The sequence below is a fragment of the Primulina tabacum genome, chromosome 11 (assembly GCF_025594145.1).
Source record: "Primulina tabacum isolate GXHZ01 chromosome 11, ASM2559414v2, whole genome shotgun sequence".
NCBI classification, from domain to species: Eukaryota; Viridiplantae; Streptophyta; class Magnoliopsida; order Lamiales; family Gesneriaceae; genus Primulina; species Primulina tabacum.
Window position 1 is genome coordinate 31,372,989 of NC_134560.1, and position 22,928 is coordinate 31,395,916.

General features: G+C 36.8%; 1 protein-coding gene across 1 annotated transcript; it reads right to left on the bottom strand.

The window, feature by feature from the left end:
* Positions 1 to 607: 607 nt before the first annotated feature.
* Positions 608 to 4,626, bottom strand: LOC142517988 (beta-glucuronosyltransferase GlcAT14A-like). The gene is made up of 4 exons (XM_075620549.1): positions 3,257 to 4,626; positions 2,193 to 2,268; positions 1,976 to 2,091; positions 608 to 1,301 (listed from the first exon to the last, which is right to left on the bottom strand). The coding sequence occupies exons 1-4, from the start codon at positions 3,855 to 3,857 to the stop codon at positions 784 to 786; spliced, it is 1,311 nt and encodes a 436-aa protein (XP_075476664.1). The 5' UTR covers positions 3,858 to 4,626; the 3' UTR covers positions 608 to 783.
* Between the last annotated feature and the right edge of the window lie 18,302 nt (positions 4,627 to 22,928).

The window sequence follows — 22,928 nt, forward strand, 5'->3', positions numbered from 1 at the left end:
ACTAATTATAAGAGTCATTTGAAAATATTTGATGATTCATAATTGAATAAAACCATAAATTTATATAATTTTTAACATATGAGATTTTGCACATGATTAGTTATGTACATGCATCAGGCAAGTACTCCACAATGTCTTTTTTGCTTTAGATGTTAGTTGAGGTGTTACTGTAAAACTGACTTTTTAATAGATGAATTTGGAAGGAAATAATTTCAAATTGAAATAGCATTAAGATTATTTTTTGAGTAGATCTCTTGTGAGACAGTCTCACGAATCTTTATCTGTGAGACGGGTCAACCCTAACGATATTCACAATAAAAAGTAATACTCTTAGCATAAAAAATAATATTTTTTCATGGATGACTCAAATAAGAGATCTATCTCACAAAATACGACTCGTGAAATCGTCTAACACAAGTTTATTTTTTGTACTTTTTATCGATCATTTTTACCGATGTTATTTGAAATCCACTTAATTCACAACTTGAGTAAAATCCTCGAGATGGGTAAAACAGCTATCTTCCCCAAGTGTAATGAAACACTAGTCATTTTTCAAAATGAAAAGTTGGCCATAACTGAGTGCCTTGAACAATGTGGTTTCAACATGTAAAAGGAAAAATGAGAGTTGGGATCATATTTCATTGAAACAAGAAACACAATGTTTACAGTGTATTAGCCAGCAATCTATGGAACACAATGATCAATTGATATATACATTTGAGAGAACAATTGCTACTGAAGAAAATTGCAAACGCCCTCTCATCAATAGGCCGGACACTACATTCACCCTCGTTTTCGACACGAATCACCACGTGAATCTTCAGATAACAATTTCCTCATAAGAATTTCCAACCTATCGGCACCAGGGCCAGGCCTAAACACAGAGTCATCGCCTCGCAACAAGCAAGGATCAGACCCATTGTTCGAGCTTCCTATACACCATGCTCCTCGAGCGAAGCGATGGGTTCGACCCAACAACTCTCGATCAATCTTGTCTAGTACCGGATCGTCTTTAGGAAACTTGCGTGCAAATGGGGCGCTACTATTCACCATGTGGCTGAAATCTTTGATAGTCAACAATCTTGGATGCTGCTTAGGAGGAGTGTCCCAAGCAATGTAGTGGAGATCGTGACTTACTGCAGTGTTTCGAAACTCTTCGGTGTTGCAAATAACCGTGTGGAAATACCCTTCGGGGGAGGAAATGAAGTTTGTGTAGTACATTAGGATTGTTCGGGGAAGATTATCCCATCCCCATATGCAGTATTCCACAAAAGAGCGCGTTAGAAACACCCATGCCGACCCTGTAAAATAAGGGAAGTGGTAGCATTAAATTATCAAGAAATCAATATTTTCATGGATATAAAACAAAGTATAATAGTAAGCATCTGGAGTCGGATGCTAAAATCATGATGCATCTTTGATACTATTTAATTGTGATCTGGTTTACGAAAAAACCAGTTCTCTCAAAACTTCTAGATCATATTTTTCATCAAAGGTGCTATCCGATAATGTTAAGAGACTCTTGGCTGACCAGAGCTCATTGCCACGACTAGATTAACCGTCTTCTCCAAAAGAATTCTTACTAAAATAATATTGAACCACATCGAAATTTGATTGTCAAATTCCACATAACTTTACTGATATTGAATAACAGAAATTTATGCAGTTTATTCGAAGATTACACATCTACCTCGATGTAAGAAGTAATTTGGAGTTCATTAATAAAAAGAGTAATTTGAATTGCAAGCATAAAGTTTTCAATGGCATTGATATGATAGAATGGTGATCCTGATAATGCTACAGCAGAGAGAATTTTCAGGATAGTACTACTGATATAAACTTGCCATCATTGTAGAAGATCACACAGGACCGGCCAGGTCATTTATTTATTAACTCTGTTGAGGTAAATTAGACGAGATAATAAATCTAAGAAAATTTAGACCAAAATCTCACGAGGCTGGGAAGAGAAACTCACCAGTAAACAATTTAAAAGATGTTGGTAGCGAACGACGCTGCAAGGTCGAAGCAAGATCAGATTTTTTGGATAGGTAGAGGCCAGGATCAATTATGATCGGCTTTGCTCTCTGGTTCCTGAAACAATAGGTAACATTATTGATTATCTGATGAAACCTATGCTTTGAATCAAAATACTCATGGTCCAGTCTTTTGACACAGAGATTAAGGCTACTTACAGTTTCCACCCATTAATTTCCGTATGCTCAACAAAATTAAGATTTCGTGATAGATTTGAGAAGACGTGCAGCAGATCTGCACAATAAAACACAAGCTTATTCTATCCTGCCATAAATGCTAAAATTTCTTGAAACCAATCACAACCTAACCACCAAAGGGATATTTACCCAGAATGGCACAATGGGTCATCAGCACAACCATTTACATCATGATAAATGTAGAATGTAAACAAAGATATTCCATTTTCCAGCTTCAAAACCCACTGCTGTCAGTCTTTACAAGCCCATAATTGCTTAGGTTGTAGAAACCATACAGAATCTAGCCAAGTTTTATTTAAAAATTAAAATAACCGAATTGCTTAAAAGGAGGGCGAGTCTTTTTGTCAAGGATGATAGAAATTCAGTCGTGGATATTTTTGTAGGATGATAGAAATCGACAGTCATAGAGATTCTCTGTTGAATGAAATTTTTCGAAAGAAGAATATTTTTCTTCTAAGAATATAATCCTCTATAAAGAGAATTACTAAATCAGAGCAAATTGATAAAAGATTAATACTAGCTCATTTTTATTGACATGATTTTCAAGAATTTCAAGACAAAATATATATGATTATACTTTAAACATCGTCATCTTGTGGAAAGAAAAATAGAACACAGCCTTAAAGCTAGTGCCAGGCCTTACTCGCAAAAATGTGATTATTTTACTTCCCAGCCTAAGGTCTGCCATTATTCTCCAAACACTATGACTCTACATACAGCAATTTGCGTTAGAAGAACTTCTTCTCATGGGCAAAGACAGTACTATCAAGGCACCTTCGAATAAGGTAGTTCGAAAATTCAATCCAATACCCTATCCCCTAATCTTACTGTTAATGTTGATCACAACATTGAAGCCCCGTGAAGAATAATATAAGAAACATTAATCCCAACGGTTTATCATGTAAGTTGATCACTATGACCTCAAGCAGCCAGTCTTTCAAGAAATGAGAATACGGACTACAATAGCGAAAAATTATATTGAATAAAGTTCAAATACTTAAAAAGATATGAAACAGAGAGCTGACCATCTTGAGTGATGAGAGGATAATCAGAAGCACTCAGATTTATAAACCAATCCCAATTCAAGCTCTCCTTCCACAATATTGCTATACCTTGAAGGGTACAAGCTATCATAGTTGGCCCCTTGTATGTAACCAAATTTGATGGAGCCATGACGCGCACGTTTTCTACTTCACTAAATGTCGGATCATTCCTCACCGACATTGTTAAATTCAACCTCTCCTTTGGAGGAGCTTCAAGATCCATGTGAAGAATATACTGATTCCTAGGGTGATACACGGCTTGCAACGTCCTCAACATCCTATGGCTATCACCTTTCGTTCCCGAAATCAGATAAGCAAACCTTGGAGGCTCTATCTCTGATTCATCATTAGATGCAAACGACTTCCTTAAATCAAATTCTACAAAATGCCCTTCCGAGTCCTTAATTTCCGAAAATGACTGAGTATCAAGTTGAATTTGATCCTGACCATGTGGTGATAAGTATATTCCAAACATGGAGGAAGTGAATATAGTGACAGACACTAGCAAACTCAAAAAGAAGGGAATTTTCCATCTTCTATCATTGAATATTCTTCCGGAACGAAGATGAACATTCTTTCCCATGCCAATATGTTGAACTCCTCAAAAATTTTAAAAATAAGACAAATTTACTCTAGTATCTTCCTATAAATAATGTCAACTGTTATGCAGTGCCTTTTCAACAGAGCAGAAGCTAACATGTAACCAATCTCCACCGACAAAACGCTACTAACTTTCCTTTTTTACTTTGGGCCATTTTCTCCTAATGAAAATCTCACAAAGACTATATAAAGCATAGATTTTGAAAATCAAGAAGCGCAAATAACTGAAGATATGTTCAAAGGAAATCAATAAAAAAGAACGCAGTTTGCCAATGAAATCCAATTCAAACGTACGCTATTCAACCATCAGCTTCCACTTCCTTCAGATCCAATCACCAATACACATCAATTTAAACAACTACCATACATACGAAAATTGGGTTTCCCCCAATGAATATGAACAGAAATCTCCCCCAAGAAAAAATCAGCTTAAAATTTTTTTTAAAAAAAATTGAGTGAAAATGGCAACAAGAAATAATTTTTCTTTGCTCCCTTTTCTTCTAAGTCACAACAAAGTCCCACCAGTCAAAAATTATCCATCTGAAGGCGGATTAAAGCACGCATATTGAAGAACTAGTAATTGTATACTGCGGGCATGAAAGAGTAAAGTAGGTGATGAGAATTGGAGAAGACCATACAGGTTACATAAGATGAGGTTTGGCAATATCAATTCCCATCAATATATAATATAATTGTGCAAATGGAACAAATTTGGAGTAAAATCAGGCGAGTGGATTACGGGCCTTGACTCTTGAGATGGGTTCATTACAACAATAACCATTTGAATGAAATTCTGTTCAATATTTATTTATCAATAGATTCTGATTTAAATATCGAGAAAATCACATTATATTTAAATTGAAATGAAAACTAGGTATATTAATAATTATAATAATACAAAAGCCCTCCACATCTCAAATATCATTTTTAACAAAAACTTGTGTGAGACGGTCTTACAGGTCGTATTTATGAGACGAATCATCCATGAAAAAATATTACTTTTTATGCTAATAATATTACTTTTTTTTTATTGACATTATATGAATAAGTTTGCAGTAAGATAATTGGAAGAGATAAATTAGTCCCATTAATAAAATTATAAGGGAGAAAAATTATCTTCTCTCCTAGGTTTCCACGTGAAGCCGCCTGTGGGAGTTTCTTCTCTTCTGGGTTTCTTTGTGAAACCGTCTGTGGGAGTTTTACTTTGCATTGATTAGGTTTTCTTCTCTAAATTATTCGCTCGGAATTGTTCTTGTACTTGAGCGTTTTTTTCTTTTCTCCATGGACCCAGTTGAAGTTGCTCGATTGGTTACTAACCTCAAGCTTTCTACAGCACCAAACAACGATCCACCCCTTACAATTGAGGCTGACTCTCTTTTGTTTGGTGAGCAGCGTATGGGGAATTGCCTTGTGGCTAAGGTCTTCTCTTCCAAGGCCGTTAACCGAGAGGCCTTCGTGAATCAGATTTCTCGCATACTACAAGCCGTAAAACACATTGAGATAGGGCCCTTGGGAGATAATTTGTTTCTTCTAGATTCAAATCCCTGCAGGATAAAAAACGTGCTCTCTATGGTGGCCCATGGAATTTCTTCAGAGATCTAATTATATTTCGGCAGCCGAGTGGAATGCAAACGCCTAGTGCTACTACTTAAATAATAATTCACCCAAGTGTAGGTTGTCTGCAAGTAATATATTTCGTAAGTACGAGATCGATCCTCAGAGAGGTTATTTTGAGTTTAAATTTATTAATTTATAGATTACCAAATGCAAGAATGAAGTTTACAAATTATAAATTTTGTCAAGGTTTGAGGATTTATTCTTGGTTTATGTAATATTGTTTAACTAAAAGTAAAACAAAAGAAACCACCATAAATAATGGTTTCAAGAAAATTAAACACACACATAATATAATATAGTTCCCACTATAGAAAATACCGAATTAACCGATATTTTATATATGGTACCTATGATTATAATTATAACTATATAAATAAATAATTGCATAAAGTAAATGTTAAATTAAATCATTATATTTCATTTAGAACAACCGACAGAGCCACGCTATTGCATAAATGAAATATATTGATCTAATAAGTTAGTTGCGATAAAGTAAATGTTAGTTGCGAGAAAGTAAAAGTTAGATGCAAAAAATAAAAGTTAGTTGCGATAAAGTAAATGTTAGATTGTTAGATGTTAGTATTAAATCATAATATTTCATTTAGAACAACCGGCAGAGCCACGCTATTGTCTAAATGAAATGTTATGATATTATTATATAAATAAATAAATATATATATATATAATAATAAGTGATGAAATATTTATTGTATCAAAATTAAACAACAAATCAAGATAACCACTTTAATGGTATCAAGCATTTGATGTAAATTGACAACAACAAATAATTCATTTTTATACCTACAATAAAAATAAGTTAGCTAAATGAAAAGAAATAAAGAAAGAATATACAAAATATAAATAATCTTACTTCACCAAGAATGCATCCTCTTCACCTTGACATAATAGATTTAGCTTGCCGTAAGCTTACTTTTGATCAACACTAAAATATCACTCATAGTTGAGAACATGAAAGAAAATATATTGGAACTTAGAACTTTGATACACACTCACACTATATTTTACAATGAGATAGAATGATTCTCAAGCTAGCACAAGGTCTCTATTTATAGGCCAAATGAGAGAAAGAGTCAAAATTTTTATTAATGCCATGTAGTTGCAATAGTATTCTTTGTCTCCTCCAAGTTCAATTTCATGCCCCTTATTTCAATGCTTTATTCCACAACTTTAATCACCGAATTTGACTCTGCTCAAAACGAAAAACATGTGGAGAATTGTCTGTAGATGAATTTGGCCACTTGGTTCACCTCATTTGGTTAAATATTGAAATAGTTATGATATTTTTACTATATGCTGGTCATAGTAAAAGTAAATTTGTCCTCCTTTTGATATTTGCACAATTTGATCATCTTAATGAACTTTTTAGGCAATCATGTCTTCTGCAAAGTTGTAGATAATTTCTCAAGGATTTCAAACATGTTTGAGTCACCTCTATTTGAATTTTTTAGCTTGAGTTATCATTATTTTACCAACACGTAGAAAACCTGAAAATAAAACATATTTAGTAATACAATTAAATATAAACAAACAATACTAAAATAACATAATTTTATAATTTTAATGAAACTTAAATTTTAAAATACAGGTTTTAACATATAATAAATTATTAATTTTAAGTTTCATCACCTAGCATGATGAATTTCACAGAAATCTCCATTTGGGTCCAATGCTATAATCTACCACTTATATTCATGCACAAGGACTTTCTGGAGAAACTGGGCCAATACCTTGGGGCCGTAGAAGAGATTGACACGAAAGAGAATGGCTTCGCTATGGGCAGATACGCTCGTGTTAAGGTACGTATTGATATTACGAGACCTTTAAAACAACATATCCGACTTTCTCTTCATAGCGATGAGGAAGACGTCTTTGTGATATTGTCATATGAAAGATTGCCGGATTTTTGCTATAATTGTGGCCGTATTGGACATTCCTTCCGGGATTGTGAAATAGAGCCTAAAGAGATTGGTAAGCTGAGCTATGGTCGGTGGTTGAAAGCTTCTACAAGTGGTGGGGGACTTATCAAAACACGACAATCCACCCCACCGAAGTTCGAAGGTAGCAAGCCAATCGGTACTTCGGGCAGCACCTCCTATGGTTTTGAGGAGATCGGTGCAAGTTATTCGAGTGGTTTCTTACACAAAGACGGAAAGAGGGGTGATGTGGCTGGTCAAAGTGTTGATGAGAAATCTAAAGCGGGGAGTATAATGGCTACTGATATATTGGGGACACCAAAAACCCAAGGTAGATTGGTTGTATGTGAGTCACACCATACCCATCCTCATTTGGCTATTGAGTAGTTGACTCCAGAAGTAAGCAACCATGAGGAGAAATCAGTTGATAATGCTTGTAGTCTTGCTTATCCAATGGATGACCAGGAGACTACGAAGCACCCAAACCCGAAGTCTCATATACGTTGGAAACGCAGGGCCAGGGAGAAGGGTTCTATATCAGGCCAACAACATCATTTGTCTACTCCGTACAACAGTAGAGTCCATGGCGAGACGAACTCTCAGCATGATCATCCAGTGCTTGGGACAAAACGCGCTCAGGAGCCAATGGATGGTACCAACAGTACAATTTCGGCGGTGGTTGCTAAGCAACCCCGCCGACACCAATGAGTTGTATAGTGTGGAATGCTCGGGGGCTTGGGAACCAACGGGCATTCCGTGAACTTAAGCGATTAGTCGCTGGAAAGGACCCGTCTCTCCTATTCATTTCAGAATCTAAAATGAGAGACTATCAGTGTCGATGGTGGAGAAATATTCTTGGTTTTTTCGGTATGTTTACTGTGAGTTGTCAAGGTAGAAGCGGGGGATTGATTATTTTGTGGAAAGCACCATTGGATGTCACTGTTCACTCCTATTCATTCGGCCATATTGACTGCATGGTGAATCATTTTGAGAAATGTTGGAGATTTACTGGATTTTATGGCAACCCGGAGGCAAGCAACAGACACCTCTCGTGGGAGCTTCTTCGACGGTTATCTGGACTCCAGGAATTTATAGGTGTCCCGTGGCTTGTAGGAGGAGACTTTAATGAAATCTGTTTCGATCGGGAGAAATTGGGAGGTAACTCGAGGCCTTTACATCAAACTCAGGCATTTCGGGATGCCTTTGATGAATGCACTCTACAGGATTTACATGGCAGCGGTGAATTTTTTACATGGGTTAATTGGCGCTCATCAAATGATCTCATTTTTGAACGCCTGGATCGGTATGTCGGCACATTGGAGTGGAGACTTTTATATCCTACCGCTAGAGCCGAATTGTTGGAATTTTATCATTCAGATCTTAGGCCTATTCTTATGAAACTGGGCTCCGGGACAGCAAATATTCATCCCCATAACTCTATGTTCCGTTTTGAGACTCATTGGGCCACAGAATTGGATTGTGCGGAAGTAGTTGCTCGAGGCTGGTGCTCAAATGATGCCACACTCACGCTTTTGGACCGCATCATGAAGTGCTAGCTAGCTCTCGGTGCATGGGCTGGAGATCGATTTAGACGCATTCCGAGTCAAATAAAGCAAAAAAGATCCCTTCTAAATAGATTGAAGACTCATGATAAATGGCATGCTTCGGCAGACCACATACAAGATCTGGAGAATCAAATTGAGTACCTTTCCTCCAAGGATGAGATTTATTGGAAACAACGAAGTAGGGTAAATTGGTTGGCTCATGGGGATAGAAATTCGAAATTCTTTCATGCTTGTGCCTCAACCAGAAGGGTGAAGAATCTTATTAGTGGGATGCTATCGGTGCATGGTGATTGGTGTTCCGATAAGGGGGGGATTGCCGAGATTGTGGCGGACTATTTCTCTAACTTATTTAAATCAGGCGACCCATGTATCCAAAACATAAATCCGGTGCTCGACTGTGTTAAACCGAAGGTTAATGAGCATATGAACTCGATATTATGTTCTCCATTTTCGGCTGAGGAAGTTAAGAAAGCTTTGTTTGATATGTATCCGGATAAAGCTCCAGGACCGGATGGTATGTCAGCATTCTTTTTCCAGAAATATTGGCAGGTGGTAGGCCCGGAGGTTTCGGAGGCTGGTTGAGGATTCTGAATGATGGAGATCCGCTTCTTGAGTGGAATGAGACTATAATCACTCTCATTCCAAAAATTAAAAATCCTATGCTTATGAAGGACTTCCGGCCTATTAGCTTATGCAACGTCTGCTATAAAATCGTCTCCCAGGCCTTAACTAATCATTTTCGGAAGATTTAGGTTATGACAGTTGATGAGTTCCAGAGTGCATTTGTCCCTGGCAGACTGATAACAGATAACATCTTACTGGGTTATGAGGCTCTACACTGGATACGGCGCAGGAAAAAGGGCAGCAAGGGATACGTGGCATTAAAGCTTGATATGAGCAAGGCCTACGATAGAGTGCAATGGGGCTTCCTAGAACAAATTATGGGTAAGCTCGGATTTAATCCTAAATGGGTTGAGAAGGTGATGCGATGTGTTCGTTCTGTCAAATACTCGATTGCCCTCAGTGGCGATATTATAGGCCACGTTAATCCGGGCAGAGGGTTGCGTCAAGGGGATCCTCTATCACCCTTTCTGTTTGTTCTGTGCGCTCAAGGGTTGTCATCGATTTTGAGCTCATTTGAATCACGTAAGTTGATTACTGGTGTCCGTATTGCAAATTCTAGTCCCCAAATCTCCCACCTATTCTTTGCTGATGACAGCCTCATATTTTTAAAAGCTACTATCGCCGACTGTTTGAATCTTTGCCAGTGTCTATCGTTGTATGAAAAAGCTTCGGGCCAGCTAATAAACTTTGAGAAATCATCTTTGTCCTTTAGCCCGAATACGGATCCAGTGATTGCTGATCAGGTAAAGAGGATGTTGTATATCTCCACTACGCAGGGTCATGACATTTACCTGGGATTGCCGACATTCTCTTTGTGTAGCAAAAAGATCCAGTTCAGATATTTAATTGAGACTATAGTTAAACGTTTGAGAGGGTGGGGCAACAAGACATTTTCCGCTGGAGGAAAAGAAACGTTAATCAAGTCCGTTTTACAGTCCATCCCCACGTATGCTATGTCCTGTTTCCATATACCTAAGGCGATCTGTGAGGCTATTGAACGGGAATGCGCAAATTTTTGGTGGGGCATGGAAGAAGGGAGAAGGAGAATGCACTGGAAAGATTGGCAAACATTATCTGTGCCAAAATGTATGGGAGGAATGGGCTTTCGTAACCTGGAAGCGTTCAATAGAGCCCTTCTTGCAAAACAAGTTTGGAGAATTGCCATTAATCCAGACTCTCTTGTAGCCAGGGTTTTTAAGGCGAGATATTTCAAGCATCATGATATTATGGACGCTCCGATAGGTAATAACCCCTCGTTTATTTGGAGATCACTTTTGTGTAGTAGAAAGCTACTGAGGAAAGGTCTGTGTTGGCGAGTTGGTAATGGAGAACAAATCGCAACTTTTCGAGACCAATGGATTTCGGGATTGCAGTCTCTAATGCAACCAGCAGGTATCCCAAATGATCTTGATAACGTAAACTCTTTCATCGTGAATGGAGCATGGAATGAGTCGCTGATTCGAGCCACCTTCCCGTCTTATATAGCTGAAGATGTTCTAGCTATCCCACTAGCAAATAATTCGAGTGAGGATTGTCGATTCTGGCTCTATGATCCCAAAGGAAAGTACACTGTGCAGAATGGTTACAAGCTTGAAGTCGGGTTCTTTGATACGCCCAGCCATACCTCGAACACCCATGCGAAATCTTGGTGGAAATTTGTATGGTCATTGTCAGTTCCTCCTAAGGTTCGGATTTTTTTGTGGCGAGCATTGCACAACATTATTCCATCTCGCGCGAACCTGCTGCGGCATCATGTTCTTGTCACAGATAAGTGTCAGTTGTGTGGTTATGGTCATGATTCAACTGAGCACGCTCTGTTTTGGTGTCCATTTGCCAAGAAGTGTTGGAAGGATACAATTTTTCATCCTTTACTGAAACAGGTAAAAGACATGGATTTCTTGGATACATTCATCCGAATGAAAGCAGTGTTAAGAAAGGAAGATATGGAGGTTTTTGCGATGCGCACCTGGGCTATATGGCATGATAGATTGCGGATTTTGCATGAGAATGTGCCTGGATGTGCTCAATTTGATGTGGAGTGGAGCGCCTCCCTTTTGAAAGACTTCAAGGAAGCTTGGGAATCCTTAATTACCGTACCTGCTCCGAAGCCATTACCCCAGATCGAACGCTGGACGAGACCACCGATCAACACCTTGAAACTTGAGGTAGACGTTGCGGTTAATTTTGACATGGGTGGTTATTCGATTGGGGGCATAGTACGAGATCATGACGGTCAAATACTGCTTGTCTTCGGAAAAAGAATCTCTAAGCCACAGTTGGTGGTCTTCGCTGAGCTCCTTTCAATAAGAGATCGGATGAGGCTGTTGGAGGAACGTGGGATAGAGCCCATATAATTACTACTGACTCTCTGCTGGCGGTGCAAGCAGTCATCAACCCAGTAGAATATTTAAGTTATCGTGGTGCACTGGCGTTGGATATTCGTAACTCATTGGACAGACGCACTGATACCGATCTTAGACATGTTGGCAGATCGGCGAATCGGGTGGCGCATTCACTTGCATTTTTTTCGCTTTCTTCCCCTATTCCTTTTGTTTGGGAAAATGGGGTTTTTCCGTTTTGGTTGGTAAATCTTGTAACAGACGATTTATTGCTTTCTGAATAAAATTACAAGCGTTATCATAAAAAAAAGATTATTACTTTTTATTGTAAATATTGGTAGGGTTACCCGTCTCACAGATAAATATTCGTGAGACCGTCTCATAAGAGACCTACTCATCATTTTTGTGAGACATGTATTCTATTTGGATTACCCTTTAAAATGTATTACTTTTTATTATAAATATGGGTACGTTTGACCCGTCTCACGAATAAAAATCTGTAAGATCTACTCTTATAATAAATAATATATATCTTGAAAATAGTGATAAGATTTGGGATAGTTATGTTGGAGGGAAAAAAAAGAAAAAAGAAAAAGCGCAATACATTGGTTAGAATCAAGATTTGCGTACAAGGGGCAAGTAGCATTAAGCACCCTCAATAAAAATCCAAAAAAGCGCAAAACTCTTTATAGAAAATTAGTGATCTTTTAAAATAGCTTGTTTTTAAAAATAAGCATAAAACAAACCCATGCAAATGAGAAAAAACTTATAAATTTTAAAAATGCGTGATTATTTTAATATTGTTGGTCTTAGGTGTTACATATTGAGATATAGATATGAAAATAAAGAATAAGATTTACATAAAAAATCTTTAAAAATTATTAGGGTAAAAATCACATATAAGATGAAAAGAATTATTTATAATATTTTATGGTGTACAACTACTCATTGTGTTTTCAAATAAAACACTTTCTCTTAATACAAAAGAATAAACATCTCTCAAACATTATAGAACACTACACTCAAATTATATGAATACTCTGAGATGAGATGTGGGGACCCGGACGCTAATTAATTCCTTAATCGTCTTTAGGAATAATTCAAACAATAATAATAAACAGGGTCTAAATTTTTTTTAAAATACAAAGCGGAAACGTAATGTAATTCAATTCAAATTACATATTAAACATAATTATACAAATCTTGTATTATCTACAAGAATTCAACTAGGTTCAACTATATCTCAGTGCTGAATCCTAAGTTGCTTCGAAGCCCGGATCTCCACGCTATCTAGTCCAGCCTCTTTCTCTTCTTGACCCTGATCATATCCCACCTGTTGCTATGCACACATACAAACAAGACAACAGCCGGATAACTTCGGTGAGAATTACATTCTCAGCATAAATCATGTATACATGCAATCATAAAAATAATATAAAAGCATATCACAGATATGTCTAACATGTATTCAGATCAGAATATAAATCCACATCAAAAATAAATCCTATTCTAAACATGTACCATCATCAGGAACATAATAAACATAACTCAATATAAACTGTCATTTAGACTCATGACGTCACATTTAAGACTAGACTCAATCCTAGTCTAGGGATCCCGGTTTCCAGAAGTTAGCATTCCCATATCGACCAACAGTAATAGAAAAAACTCCAGTTCTATCCACGTCGATAGGGTATCGATCACCAGTAATAGAAGAAATACCAATTCTATCCACATCGATATGGTATCGATCACCAGTAATAGAAGAAGCTCGTATTCTATCCACATCGGTATAGTATCGATCACCAGTAATAGAAAGAACTCCGATTCTATCCACATCGATATGATATCGACCATCAGTAATAGAAGAAGTTATGATTCTATCCACAACGATACGGTACCGATCACCAGTAATAGAAGAAGTTCCGATTCTATCCACATCGATATAATATCGATCATCAGTAATAGAAGAAGTTATAATTCTATCCACATCGATAGCCAAACATCCGATGACACACTTTGGCACAATCGCCAATACACTATCTTGTGACATCGTTCAATGTGCCCGTGGCGATCCCACCACTATCAGGCACTTCTGTCACAAGATACTCGTCTAATACCTGCTGTCTGTAATTCAAGAGAACAAGTACATCAATCATATCAATACAATAAGGTAAAGTATGTGATTTACGGAAACTCGAGCCAAACCTCACTCGAGTTGTGCAATCCCAACTCAACATTAATTTATACCTTTATCTTCTCGGTCCGACGAAGACGAAGTATCGAAGTCAACTCTGTCCATACCCAATCTGATAATGACAATCGAATAGATACAATATCAGTATATAACTCAGTTCAAAACCTGTTCTGATCAATACTCAAATCAAAACATAATCGGATCAATGCCAATCGACATACGATACCACAATACCATCTCAACGAATACCGAGTCTGATCAATATCAATTTACGGATGTTTCGACGGCATAACAATACAGTCTCGATAACCCCGTCAATTCCAACACCACAGATATAATACCAGAACTCATAATCAATATCGGTGCAATTCATAATTCCAATAACAACACCAATCTGATATCGAATCTCAATTAATCAATTCCAAAAATCATAACAATTACATAATCAGTCCGTTTCTTAATCTGACTTCGATTCTATGATGTCTAACATGTCAAGAACATCATATATGACGTGTATTCAATTCCAACAACATCATAATTTCAGAACATGTCAAAACGTAACAAAACTTACGTCCAGTTGTAGCCTGCGTTGATAGGAACACAGTACTGAAGTCGGATTAAAAATCAGACGGACGGATCGTTCATAAATCACAATCTGAGTGGGAAAAGGCGTAAGGATTTTCACGAAGTTCCTCGGTGCTCCTTTTATCAATTTCTGAAGGAATAATCGAAGTAATACTTATATATATATATATATATATATATATATATATATATATATATATCCCATGCATGCTCAAGGAAACGTGGCTCGTTCCTTTAAGAAACACGTCTCGCGCATATGCGCGACATCACTCGGCGCATATGCGCGAGACACCATTTCTCGGCGCGTGTGTCTCGGCATCTCTCGCGCATATGCGCGCCTCACCTCGGCGCATATGCGCGAGGTTCTCTGGACAAAGCATACTACAGCTCGCGCATATGCGCGCCATCACTCCGCGCATATGCGCGGGATCTTCTGCCCAACTCGCGCACAGCTCGCGCATGTGCGCGAGTGGCACCTCCCTCGCACCTAATTCGTGTCTTTTCTCGTCTTTCCCAGTCCACTCCGTTCCGTCTATAATCACTTCAATTAATCAAGAAATCATCCCAGATTAATCTCAGATTACGGTAAATATACCCAAATCATTTCCGATTACGGTAATCAAATTCTCGGGCCTTACATGAGAGAAGAGGGCTAAGAACGGGATGATTGAATTGATGAAGGAATGCGTCTATCTATAGATGCAATTCATTGTCTGAACCCAAGCAACTTTTGCACAATTTCATCGTCTTATCACGGATATAGTTTCAAAGATGCTACCAAACATTAATCAATTTCACATACCACTATTAAATGTTGACATCAACCTTTACTTTATTCACATTCTCCCACTTGGAGATTTGTTTGAAAATCAAACACATCTCCACATATATTTTCAATCTTGTTATTTCATGTTGTTTACGGTTTTGCTAGGACACTTGAATATTTACACAACTCAAACTTATCGGTGTCTACTAGCTTGATCAGAACATCAAATATGTTATTCTTTGTATAGATCTTGTTAGTCGAATTGATTGTTTATCCAAGTTTTGTGATCATCAAAAAGGGGGAGATTGTTGGAACATTTCATGTTCGCAATCTTGATTTTGATGTTAACAAAACTTGTTACTGTATTTCTAACATATTTACTCAAGTGTGAAGTTGAAAACACAAGAAGCAAACTGAAACCGAATTCTGCACAAACTGAATTTCTGGCGAGTTTTGGTGTTTGGATGATATCTCCCAGCTGACAATCCTCCAATTGAAGTGATCAGAAAACTCAATTTGAAACAAGTCGTATTTCACGTCAGTTGGGCAAAATCGGATGTTATCTTGGTCTAACTGATCGTTGAAGTACCGAACCGATCACACAAAAACAGCAATCAGTTGGGTTTGAGCAGTTGCGGTATTTTGGTCATATCTCTCAGCTCAGTTATCCAAATAAAGCGATTCAGTATGCGTTGAAAAGATAAGACGATGATCTACAAATCATCTTCAGAAGTCAAAGTCTGAACCGAAGCTTAAAATGCTGATAAATGATGATGAAGTTACTGGTTCTGCACAAACTGAAATCAGCTAGGCTGATTTCAGCACACCAGCTGAAACTGAACCAACTGAACCAGCTGAAGACCAGTTGAACCAGACCAACTGAACTGAACCAGCTGCTGACCAGTTGAACTGAACCAGTTGCTGACCAACTGAAACTGAACCCGTTGCTGACCAACTGAAACGAACCTACAACGAATTTCCAAGCTTGCTGTTACGCTGCAAAATTCTTTTATTGCATTCAAATATCGTTTCAGCTGGTGTGCTGAAATCAGCCTAGCTGATTCAGTTTGTGCAGAACCACTAACTTCATCATCATTTATCAGCATTTTAAGTTTCGATTCAGACTTTGACTTCTGAATATGATTTGTAGATCATCGTCTTATCTTTCCAACGCATACTGAATCGCTTCATTTGGATAACTGAGCTGAGAGATATGACCAAAATACCGCAACTGATCAAACCCAACTGATTGCTATTTTCGTGTGATCAGTTCGGTACTTCAACGATCAGTTAGACCAAGATAACATCCGATTTTGCCCAACTGACGTGAAATACGACTTGTTCCAATTGAGTTTTCTGATCACTTCAATTGGAGGATTTTCAGCTGGGAGATATCATCCAAACACCAAAGCTTGCCAGAAATTCAGTTTGTGCAGAATTCGGTTTCAGTTTGCTTCTTGTGTTTGCAACTTCACACTTGAGTAAATATGTTAGAAATACAGTAACAAGTTTTGTTAACATCAAAATCAAGATTGCGAACATGAAATGTTCCAACAATCTCCCCCTTTTTTATGATCACAAAACTTTGATAAACAATCAATTCGACTAACATATTTCTCCCCCTTTTTGTGTGAATCAAAAAGTCATTTTTTCAAAACATTTTAAACAAAATTTTCACCCCCTCAATATTTAAAAATAATCTATTAATTGAAATTATAATAAGTTCTCTCCCTATATTTTTGAAATTTTGAAAATTATAAAAGAAGAGGGATAACTAACCAATTTTCTCCATGGCTCATTTTCTACTGCAGCACATATGCTCTGTCTTCAACAAATAAACTGTATTTTCTCGTGCATAATTAGGCTGAAAATTTTATACCACTGTAAACCTCTATGAGTCTAGTTTGTAACGCAAAAAGCGGTTCATCATTTGGACACTCGAGCAAGGAGATATGCCATTTTTCCCATGAACGCTACAAGCTGCACGAAAATTCAGTTTTGCATATATATGTGTAAAAATTATGAAATTTCGAATTTTAAACATCAAAATCAGTTTCAATGTTATTTCAAGAACAACCCGCTCTGATACCACTTGTTGGGATCGGTTAGGGGGAAAATCGATGAACTACAATAGCTCGGTTCTTGAAATATTGAACACCGATGAATTAAATCGAGTTTGGTGTTCAAACCAAGCGGAAATTACTCGAAATAATCTTTCGTAGAAACCGATTAAATATTTTGTAAACCATTTAAAATATATGCAAGTTGAATGAGTAAAAATATTTTTTTGAACCATTTTATGTATTCTTCAAATACCAAAATATTGCATACCAATTGTTTGATAAAATGCTTCAACTAAAATATTTTTACTCATTCAACTTGCATATATTTTAAATGGTTTACAAAATATTTAATCGGTTTCTACGAAGGATTATTTCGAGTAATTTTCGCTTGGTTTGAACACCAAACTCGATTTAATTCATCGGTGTTCAATATTTAAAGAACCGAGCTATTGTAGTTCATCGATTTTCCCCCTAACCGATCCCAACAGATCTTCTCCATATCTACGCTTCTTTCTTCTATTACTTCTCGAACAAAGTGAAATTGAGCTCCAATGTTTTTAGTCTTGGAATGAAAAACTGGATTCTTTGCGATGTACAAGGCAACATAACTGTCACAAAACAAAGGAACTTTATCTTGTTTGTGTCTGAACTCTTTCAATAACCTTTTAATTCATATCGCTACCTTGCAAGCTTCAGTATCTGCCATATGTGCCTCCGTTTTAGATAATGCCACAAAAATTTGCATTTTTGAAACTCAGCTTCCTGCAAGTGTAAACATATAACCAGTAATATATTTCATGATCACCTTCATATTCTTAATTGATATAGCTCCTGAGTGTAAATTCTGATCCTCCATAACATAATGCAGCATTTGAGGTACCATACTGTACCTAAGGATCCTCTTAACAATACTACAATGCTCTCTTCCAGGCTTCACCATATACCGACTAACTGCTCCCACTCCTTGAGCAATGTCCGGACATGTAAAGATAATGATGAATATCAAACTTCTCACTGCTGATGCATATGGTACTTGAGACATCTCCATCCTTTGTGCTTCAATTCTAAGACACATATCAGATGATAACTTGAAGTTAACAAGAAGAGAGGTCGAGATTGAGTTACTATCTTGCATGTTGAAGCGTTGAAAGACTTTCTTCAAATAATTGTTCTAGGAAATCCATATATTTATTTTAATTCTGTCTTGGTGAACTTGAATCCCTAAAATCTTGTTTGTTAGTCCAAAGTCCTTTATACCAAATTCTCTAGCCAATTATGCCTTCAATTCTTAGACATGGTCTTTGTTGGGGCCTGCTACCAACATATCGTACACATGCAACAGCAAAATGATATAATCATCACTAGACCTCTTGAAATATGTACAATGGTTTGCACTAAGTTTTTTGTGTCACAAACTCGTGATATAGGAATCAAATCTCTTGTACTAATACCTCGGTACCTATTTGAGACGGTACATAGATTTTTTAAACCTGCAAACCAAGTTCTCTTTGCCCTTTTCTTGCAAAACCTTCTGACTAGAGCATATAGATTTCTTCTTTGAGATCTTTATGAAGAAATTTCATTTTCACATATAGCTATTCTAGATGTAGGTCAAACACCACACAATGTCAACATTACTTTGACCATTATAAGCCAAACCACGAGAGAAAATATCTCATCGAATTCAATGTCTTCTTTCTCAGCAAACATTTTTACTACTAATCTAGCACGATACTACTCCACTTGGTTATTGTCATCACGCTTGATCTTAAAGACCCATCTGTTACCAATGGATTTCTTTTCTCGTGGTAGTGTAACAACATCCCAAGTTTTATTCTTCTATAATGCCCCAAATTCTTCCAGCATTGTTGTCATCCACAAGAATACATCCGAGCTCTGAGTAGCCTCATGGAAACTCAATGACTCATTATTCTCTATTAATAGACATATGAAATATTGCTTTCAGTAACATAATCTGAAAGTCAAACCGGTGGTATTCTATATCCAGTTGACTGCCTCATTTTAAAAACCTCATACTCAACATGTTCTTATTCCTCGTGCTCTAGTATTTCTTACAAGAAATTTGACATTCATTGTTTTATTCTTCGCCTGAAATATAGTAGTTTCTGAATTTAGTATGCATTTGTTTCATTTTACTTTATCTTCCTCAAAGATAACATCTATGCTGATGACAAGCTTGTAAATAATAGGATCTCACAAGCGAAACCTCTTTACTCTGTCAGCATAACACAAAAAGAAACACTTTCTGAATTTTGAATCCAACCTCAATCTTTGTTGATCATTGTACATAACGAACATAGAACTTCTAAATGTACGATTGAGGATATAACTAATGGTCTTGAATGCTTCTGCCCAAAATGACATAGCTAGACTCGTAGTCCTCATCACGGCTCTTGTTATGTACAACAAGGTCATGTTCATCCGCTCCACCACTCCATTCTGTTGAGGTATTTAAGCCGTAATTAACTGTCCTTTGATGCCCTCATTTTGGAAAAATGCATCAAATTTATCACTGGTATATTCTCCTCTATTGTCAATCCTCAAACACTTGATTTTATTTTCATAATCAAGTTCAATCTACAGTTTGAAATCTTTGAAGAAGTGGAAAACATCTTATTTTTTCTTGATTAGACACACCCAACATCTCCTAGAGATATCATCAATGAACAAGATAAAATATCTAGCTCCTTCTAGAGATACAACTAGTGATTGATGAACATCCGAATGAATCAGTTTTATTATGTTTTTGCTTTTGGCAGTAGAAGTACAAAAATTTAATATGTTTTGTTTAATGCTAAAACGATGATCACAAAAGGTATAGACATTTTTTTAAGCTCCGACAACACCTTCCATTCTGAAAGAATTTTCAACCCTTGTTCTGACATATGTCCGAGCTTTCTATGCCATAAGATTGTTAATTCTTCTTCTGCACCAATCGATACAACCACTAATTCCGACTCTTTGTGTGTTTTTCCTAAAAGTACATGTAGATTTGCAGCAATATTTTTTGTATTCATAACCACAAGCGCACCCTTAACAATTCTCATGATCTTGTTCTCGATACGGATTGTGCACTTGATATCATCTAATTGTCCCAAGGACAAAAGATTCTTCGTCAGCCTCTTCACATGTCGTACCTCCTGTATGATGCGAATGGTGTCATCAAACTTTTTATTTTGATAGTACTGACATCAGCGATTTCCAAGACATGATCATTTCCCGTGAATTCAGATCCTCTTGAGACTGGTTCATACTGATCGAACCATTCTCTCTGAGACGTTATGTGCCACGTCGATCCTGAATCTATAATCTACGTGTCACAAAAATTTTGTATGATTTCTACATCTGTTGTTGTTTCGCTGAATAATATTTCACCACTGCCTGAAGTGCTTGCCACATTTCTTTGAGAATTATTTTCGATAATCGTACACTCTTTATTGAAGTGCCTTTTACCATCACGTTTAAAGTAATAAATATTTTTCTTCTTACTTCTTGATTGTGATGTACCATGCATGTCCATTTTGTTCCATTTATCATTTTTCGTGATTTCTCTCAGTCTACCTCCAACAACTGCCAAGAAATTCACCTTTATTAAAATTGCTTGCATTTTTATTTTCTCATTGAACTTTGTTATCTTGTACCTGTCAGTCATTATATCTATAATACTTTAGTGGACTGGACAAAATAATTTCTCCTTAATAAAAATCTAAAAAAAATTCTGGTGTAGAAGTTCAGTCAAGGCTGCAACCACATAACATACTCAGAACTTTAATAAATTTTAAACCAATGATCTGATATCACTTGTTGGTCCCAGTTGCGACTCATTATGTAGATCGCATATCCATTAGGACGAGGTAGGAGAAAGAGCTACATTAGGACCTGAGATAGTTCTGCGCACTGCAGAATGGTCGCCAAGATCTGAGAGAGAATGAAAACTGCACAAAGTCGACAGAAGAGCTATGCGGACCAAAGGAGGGTGATCACGTGTTCATAAAAATAACACCTATGAAGGGCGTTATGAGATTTGGCAAGAAAGGCAAACTTCGTCCAAGATTCATTGGACCATTCGAGATACTGGAAAGAGTGGGAGCATTAGCATATCAAGTGGCGTTGCCACCTAATCTTGCAGGATTCCACAATGTCTTCCACATATCGATGCTCCGCAAGTACGTGTCAAATCCTTCGCAAGTACGTGTCAAATCCTTCGCATGTACTGAACTTTGAGCCACTACAACTTACACCAAAGTCATATGAGGAGAGGCCTACTCAAATCTTGGGTAGACAAGAGAGGAAGTTGCGAAACAAGGCGATAAAGATGGTCAAAGTCAAATGGTTAAATCACTCGAAGGAAGAAGCCACCTGGGAGACGGAGGCAGAGATGAGGAGTCGATATCCCGAATTATTCGGTACGTCTTAATTTTGAGGACGAAATTTTAATTAAGAGATGGAGGATTTATAGAAATTTTACTTAAGGGATGGAGGATTTATAACGCCCAAAAAACAACCTACGTAAACGACATGCATAAAAATGAATTAAATCTCATTATTATTTTATTTGATTGATTTTAAATGCTTACTTGGTGCATATTATATGATTAAGGATATTGCATGATTAAATGATTATATGGCATGATTTCATGAAATGATAGATTTTAGCCGAATATTCGATAATAGGCGGGGGGAAAAAAGACAGGAGATAAAAACATATATTCTTCATTAAATATTTTTAAGGCTTCTAAATATGATTAAAAATGATTGAATTTTCTAAAAATAGTAGAGTTTGAATTATTTTACCAGACGAGCTCGATTTATCCCGAGAAGCCAGTTTTGGGCAATGATGAGTGTTTAAAATATCAAAAATATTATTTTTGGAAAGTAATTTTTATAAATTTTTATTTTTCAATTAAATAAGGGCTATTGGGCCCAATTTAACTAAATTGAGTAGGCCCAATTACCCCTACACTTGAAGGCCCAAAATCTAAGCTCATTAACATGCAAATTAAAATCTATAAAATAGAAAACCTAGGTATGTTCTTCACACATAGCAGGCGAAATCTTCACACACTTGCACACACAAATTTTGAAAGTTTCAAGGGAGAAAAGCTAGGGTTCTTCGTCGCCTGTTCGTCTTTCCTCGCCGACAATCACGTATTCGATCTTTTTAAACGCAAAGGCACATTACTAAACCTTTTTGAAGCATCATTCAAACAATATTATGCATGTTTCATTTATTTATGCATGAAAAATTTATAAGTATGATCACATTTACGGTATGATAAGTTTTTTAAAAGTTTTGAATGTTTTTACGTTTATATGAGTGTGTTATTATTTCCAACGAGTACG